The sequence below is a fragment of the Nicotiana sylvestris genome, chromosome 8, assembly GCF_000393655.2.
Source record: "Nicotiana sylvestris chromosome 8, ASM39365v2, whole genome shotgun sequence".
Lineage (NCBI taxonomy): Eukaryota > Viridiplantae > Streptophyta > Magnoliopsida > Solanales > Solanaceae > Nicotiana > Nicotiana sylvestris.
Window position 1 is genome coordinate 55,294,202 of NC_091064.1, and position 7,577 is coordinate 55,301,778.

At 42.0% G+C, this 7,577-nt stretch overlaps 1 protein-coding gene across 1 annotated transcript; it reads left to right on the forward strand.

Moving 5' to 3' along the window:
- The first annotated feature begins 3,840 nt into the window (after window positions 1–3,840).
- On the forward strand, window positions 3,841–5,664 carry LOC138875057 (uncharacterized). Its single transcript, XM_070153867.1, has 3 exons — window positions 3,841–4,035; window positions 4,930–5,050; window positions 5,189–5,664. The coding sequence occupies exons 1-3, from the start codon at window positions 3,841–3,843 to the stop codon at window positions 5,662–5,664; spliced, it is 792 nt and encodes a 263-aa protein (XP_070009968.1).
- Window positions 5,665–7,577: the final 1,913 nt, after the last annotated feature.

Here is a 7,577-nt window from a genome sequence, read left to right on the forward strand (position 1 = left end):
TAATACAAAGAGAAAAGGGAAAGCTAAAATAGATGACTTAAGTGGTGTTCGAAAGGAAAATGCGGAGAATACAGAAAATTCAGATGGTCGAAGTAGTCAGGCACCAAATGATTTGGTTTCACGGTTGGAATAAAAGATACTAGAACTACAGGGAGAACTTGAGCAGGTCCGCAACTTAGAAAACCTATCCCTCACCCCGAATGTCCCCAATATCAACCAACAAAACACCAAAAACCCAGCACCTCCCCAAAATATACTGAACCAACATCTACAAAACCCTTCTGCACCACATCAATATGAAACTCCACCTCAAAATCTCAACCCCTTACCGATACCAACTCCACCACAACACCACCATCAACAAATCTAGTACCCACCAACTGCTACTTATCACACTCCCAGAACACACCCCAACCCATTCCCGATCCTCAAAACATGACCAATGACACCACTACACCCAGGTTCCTGGAACTCACCAAAACAACCCTATATATGTGGAAACTGTACCTCACTCTACTCAACCAACCTCATATACACCAGAATCCACTGAGAAGGACCTGTTCATCAAGAACATGGCCGAAGAACTCAAGAAATTGACAAGTCAGGTTTAGGGTGTTGAAGGAGTCAAAGGGATAGAAAGTTTAAATTATGAAGACCTATGCATAAAGCCGCATGTAGAACTGTCAGAGGGTTACAAACCTCCCAAGTTCGAGATGTTTGACGGTACCGGTTATCCCAGGGTTCATCTAAGGACCTATTGTGACAAGCTTGTCGGGGTCGAAAATGATGAAAAGATCCGGATGAAACTTTTTATGCGAAGTCTTACAGGAGACACTTTGTCCTAGTACATCAGCTAGAATCCTAAGAAATGGTCCAACTAGGTGAGTATGGTGTCTGATTTCATGGACCGATTCAGGTTCAACATAGAAAATGAACCAGATGTTTTCTATGTTCAGAACCTTAAGAAAAAGCCCACCAAAACTTTTCGCGAGTATGTTACTCGTTAGAGGTCAGAAGCGGCCAAAGTCAGGCCTGCTTTGGACGAGGAACACACGAAAATTCTTCGTCAAAGCACATGATCTGCAATACTATGAAATGTTGATGGTTATTGAAAATCATAAATTCTCTAATATCATCAAACTTGGTGAAAGGATCGAAGAAGGCATCAAAAGCGGGATGGTAACAAACTTTGAGGCACTACATGCCATAAAAAGCATTACAATTAGGTGGCATATCGAAAAAGAAAGACGTTAGGGCAGTAATGGTGGCTCAGAGCCCAAAATCTCCACTCACATACCAAACACCTCCACCCATAAACCAAACACCCCCACCCACATACTAAGCGCCTTCACCTACATATCAATCCTCATCTCCCAGATATTCCTAACTAGCCACTATCTATCACACCTATAATTCCCAACCATCTCATTTCCAGTCACCCCCAACTCGCCAAAATTACCCATGACCACGACCCGATTTTGACTCCAAACCACCTAGAGAATATACTGCTATTGATAAACCCATGGACTAGCTATATGAAAGGTTGAAGGCCGCTGGTTACGTCTCTCTTATTATTGCTGTGGCAGTGGAGAACCCATCTAAATGGGTCAACCCAAACAAAACCTATGTATATCACTCCGGTATGAAGGGGCACACCATCGATGAGTGCCAAACATTGAAAGACAAAATCAAGACACTGATTGACAACAAGGTCTTACAGGCAAAAAAAGCTGCACCCAATGTCCGTAACAATCATCTCCCGGATCACAGGAGCAGTGGAATACATGTGATAGAGATAGATGAAGAATGGGATACTGAGAGGTCAATCAGGCTTATTCGAGAAGGAGATGACTTTAAGCCCACATTCACACTTACTCCTATTGTAGTACAGACTCAGTCACCAGTTGAGGTTGAGGTAGCTGCATCGGTTCCATTTGAGGTAGAGGTAGCTCCACTTACTACCGCCCTTGTTCCATTTGAAGTAGAAGTGGACGCACCTTATACAGTGACAGCATCGACCACGCCTCCTTTCGATTCAAAAGTAATACCCTGGGATTATGTTGCTGAATCTAGGCAAAAAGAAAGGAAAGGATGGGAGAATCTGATGCTGCACAAGGAATGACCAGGGTCGGATGATTCTATACACCAAACACTTAGAATGTCAAAGTAAGGATGCCACTACCAAGAAACCTGTCCTTGAAACAAGACCAGATGACCTTTGGAGGAAAGTACAGGCAAGGGAATACTCCGTCATTGATCATTTGAACAAAACACCAGCTCAAATATCCATCATGTCACTATTGCAAAATTTAGAGGCGCACAAGAATGCTTTGATGAAGGTGTTAAGTGAAGCTTATATACCTAACAATATCACCTGCGGATAGATGGCCAACATGGCAGGGCAGGTGCCGGAAAGTCATAAGATGATCTTCCACGAGGATGAACTACCTCCTGAAGGGTTGAATCATAACCGAGCATTACATATCACAGTACAATTTGAATATAAATTCATTGCTAGAGTTTTGATCGATGGATGTTCAATCCTCAACATTTGTCTGTTGGATACTCTGAAAATAGTGGGCAAAGGTTTCCATGAAATACGGGCAGGAAGCATGAATGTGAAAGCCTTTGACGGGTCTCAAAAGGCCACGATTGGGGAGATTAATCTTTGTCTGCAGATGGGGCCACCTTGGTTCGACGTTGAATTACAAGTGCTTGATATATCAACTTCATACAATCTTCTGTTGGGATGATCTTAGATACATGCCATTGGAGCTGTGGCTTCCACACTACACCAGGCTGTGAAGTTTGAATGGAACCATCATGAGGTGATCATTCATGGGGACGGGAGTAACCCTATTTACACCAGTCAAACCATCCCAATTATTGGGAACAAAAGAAGTCTAGGAGGGGAAACCTATCATCACATCGAACGTGTCAATGCCGTTGAGAAAGACAAATGGTGGAGTAACAAAATAGAAAGTATACTAGCATGGTATAGGTATGAACCCGGCAAAGGGCTTGGGAAGAATCTCCAAGGCATCACCAAACCAATTCAACTGAAATGTCATGGTTCTACCTTCGGGATCGGATACCAGTATACATGACAAGAGTATGATGACTGGTCGCCTCTATGGCGTGGACCTTATTAACCTCTCCAGCAACCGGTGCCACATCTGGGCCAGACTTTTCACCAAGCTGATACAATATGGGGAACTGCAGAAGAAGAAGCATTAGCTGGGATGAAGAATCTGTTCGTGGAGGATGAAGACATAGATTGCAGTGCAATAATTTAGGAGGAGGAGGAAGAAGGTCCCACTTTTCAGACTGTAGAGAAGTGAGTTGTTCTCAACAACTGGACTGCCACATCATTTTGGGCCCGCGGGTAGCTTGGCAATCAACTTAATTTTATTTCTATAGCCATGCTAGGTATCTAAGATATTTTTAGTAATTTTGTTTTAAAGACACACTTGTTTCAATATAATTGCTCAATTCATCGAGCCATACTTGTTTTGGATGTTTACAGTAATAATCAATGCATTGCTATTTATTATTCATTATTATCTTTGACACTTTTCTTTTTACAGCATTATTATTACTTTTCCTGATGAACCGGTGACTGTGACATGTAATGAGGCAACATAATATAAGGAAAATGACTCAGATGAAGAAGATGGAATACTTGAGGAGATTATCAAAGAGGTTGAGAACATTGAGAATAAGCCAAAGTCCAACCTGGACGAAACCGAAGCAGTAAATTTGGGAGACACTGAAACCGTCAAGGAGACTTGCATAAGCATTCACTTATCACTGGCATAGAGGGAGGAGTGCATTCATATCATGAAGGAGTATGAGGATATCTTTGCATTGTCATGTGAAGACATGACCGGTTTGAGCACGTCCATAGTGGATCACAAGTTGCCTACCAATTACATGTTTCCGCCGGTGAAGCAGAAAGACAGAAACTTCAAACGAGATATGAGCCTGAAAATCAAGGAGGAAGTTACTAAGAAAATCAAAGCCAATGTCCTCAGGGTAGTTGAATACCCAGCCTGATTAGTCAACATTGTACTAGTTCCAAAGAAATATGGGAAAGTCAGAGTATGTGTTGACTATCGAGACTTAAACAGAGCAAGTCCCAAGGATGACTTTCCACTGCCAAATATACTCATCCTGATAGACAATTGTGCCAAGCATAAACTTCAATCCTTTGTAGATTGCTTCGCGGGTTATCACCAGATCTGGATGGATGAAGAAGACACAGAGAAGACAACTTTTATGACAACCATTTTCCATGATATGATATACAAAGAAATAGAGGTGTATGTTGATGACGTCGTTATCAAATCCAAGAGGGTCGCAGATCAATTAGCGGACTTGCGAAAGTTCTTTGACAGGTTAAGGAGGTACAACTTAAAACTGAACACCACAGACTGTGCATTTGGGGTTCCTGCGGGAAAGTTACTATGATTCATTATCAACCATCGAGGGATCGAGTTGGACCCATCCAAAGTAAAGGCTATTCAGGAGTTACCACCAGTTAGGAGCAAAAAAGACGTGATGAGCTTCCTAGGACGTCTCAACTATATCAGTCGCTTTATAGCGCAGTCCATAGTTATATGTGAACCCATCTTCAAGATGTTGAGGAAACATGCCGAACCAAGCTGGACCAAGGATTTTCAGAAAGCTTTGGACAAAATCAAGAAGTACCTGTCCACACCACCGGTCTTGGTCCCGCCAGAGCCAAGTCGACCTTTTCTACTCTATCTATCTGTATCAGATGGAGCCTTCTGATGCGTTTTGGGACAACATGATGAGATAGGGAGAAAGGAGCAAGCCATATACTACCTGAGTAAGAAATTCACACTTTATGAAGAACGATACTCTCTGCTGGAATGCACTTGTTGTGCTTTGACCTGGACAACTCAGAAATTGAGACATTACTTCTACGCCTACACCATGTACCTTATATCCAGGATAGACCCCCTGAAGTACATATTTCAGAAACCCATGCCGACTGGGAAGTTAGCCAAGCGGAAGATACTGTTAAGTGAGTTCGATATTGTATATGTAAATCAAAAAGCGGTCAAAGGACAAGCATTGGCAGAACATCTTACTGAAAATCCCGTGGGAGGAGAATACGAATCCTTGAAAATGTATTATCTTGATGAATAAGTGTCATTCGTAGGAGAGGACATTACCAAAGCTTACAACGGGTGGAGGATATTCGTTGATGGAGCTGCAAATTTCAAAGGAGTGGGAATTGTAGCTGTCTTGGTATCAGAAACTGGCCAGCGTTATCTGGTTTCTGCTAAACTCAGATTTCCCTGCACCAACAACATGGCAGAGTATGAAGCCTGCATACTAGGACTCAACATGGCAATCGACATGAATATTCAGGAGCTGCTGGTTATCGGTGATTCAAATTTCCTTGTGCACCAGGTACAAGGAGAGTGGTCCACCAAGAATTCCAAGATATTGTCATATCTGCACCATGTACAGGAATTGATAAAAAGGTTCACAAAGATAGTGTTTCGGCATGTGCCGAGAATTCAGAATGCAATTGCCGATGCATTAGCCACTTTGTCATCCATGATACAGCATTCAGATAAGAATTTCATTGACCTCATCCTAGTGAGAATTCATAATCATCCGGCATATTGAGCCCATGTTGAAGAAGAAACGGATGGAAAACCTGGGTTCCATGACATAAAGGAATATTTGGAAAAAGGAGAATACTCGGAGCATACGAACCATACTCAGAAACGCACACTCTGGAGATTGTCCAATCACTTCTTCCACAGCGGAGGAAACTTGTATTGAAGAAATCCTTATTTGGGATAGCTAAGATGTGTCGACACAAAAGAGGCTTCTAAGCTACTTGAGGAGATATATGCTGGGACCTGCAGCCCGCATATGAATGGTTTTATCTTGGCCAAGAAAATACTTAGGGCCATTTATTTTGGGATAAATATGGAGACAAATTGCGTCCAGTATGTCCGAAAATGCTACCAATGTCAAGTACATGCCAATATGATAAAAGTGCCGCAAAATGAGCTCAATTCCACAAGCTCACCTTGGTAATTTGCCACCCGGGGAATGGATGTAATCGGTCCTATTGTGACTACCACTTCAAACGGGCACATGTTTATTCTAGTAGCCATTGACTACTTCACAAAATGGGTAGAGGCTGCATCCTACAAAGCTGTAACCAAGAAAGGCGTCACATACTTTGTCAAGGACCGTATTGTCTGCCGATTCGGAGTTCCCAAGTCCATTATCCCTAATAATGCCGCCAATCTCAATAGTGATCTGATGAAAGCCATGTGCGAAACTTTCAAAATCAAGCCCGAAAACTCCACAACGTACAGACCTCAGATGAATGGAGCCGTAGAAGCTTCCAGCAAAAACATTAAGAAGATGCTACGGAAGATGGTAGAAAACCACACACAATGACATGAAAAGCTACCATTTGCTTTATTGGGATACTGAACTACAGTTCGCACATCAACCGGGGCAACCCCCTGCATGCTGGTTTATGATACCGAAGTTGTCATCCCAACCGTGGTAGAGTTTCTTTCTTTAAGGATCATATAAGAAGCCAAACTCAGCGATGCAGAATGGATAATGAGCCACTATGAAGTGTTAGACCTTATAGATGGAAAAAGAATGAACGCAGTATGTCACGGTCTGATTTATCAGAATAGAATATCTATAGCTTTCAACAAAAGGGTCAAACTGAGGCAGTTTGCACCAGGACAGTTGGTATTGAAGAAAATCTTCTTGCATCAAGAGGAAGCATAAGAGAAATTCTCTCCCAACTGGCAAGGTCCCTACATGGTTCGCAAGGTGCTAACATGAGGAGCACTCATACTTGTATAAATAGATGGAGAAGTCTGGCCGAAACCAATCAATGTAGACACAGTCAAGAGATACTATGTTTAGATTGTTTACATTCCTTCACCTGATGTAATTGAACTACGCTTGAACTGATTCCCATTTAAGAGGGGATACGTAGGCAGCCCTATGGGTTCGGTCATATCATAATAAAATTTCCCTTCAGAACAAGAAACTGGGGCAGAATTTTGAGGAGGACCCTCAAAATTCCGGAGCAAGTCCAGCCTACGCCATCACATGCGAGAAAGTAAGAAATTGGTTAAGAAACTGGGGCAGAATTTTGAGAAGTATTCTCAAAATTCTGAAGAAGGTTCAACAAGTTTCGTCACTCAGAAACGGTCGAAGGATCATTTACCAAAGTGGGGTAGAATTTTGAGGAGGACCCTCAAAATTCTAATACAAGAAAGTTATAATGTCTCTGAAATGTGCTACAGTCATCAGTTTATCTATGATACCTAAAAATAACTCTATTTTTATCAATAATTGCATGTTTTTAAAAACACTATTTCTGTAACAGCCACGTGTTACCTAGGGAAGCTCAAATAAGGCCTCCAGAACAGAGTAGAGCAAAAGACAACAAACGAAGGTACGAACCAACCTCCCCTTACAAAACATACAATTTTTCTTTGAGCGCAGGCACATCTGAGTATAGCAGTAGAACTAGCAAATGTATATACATG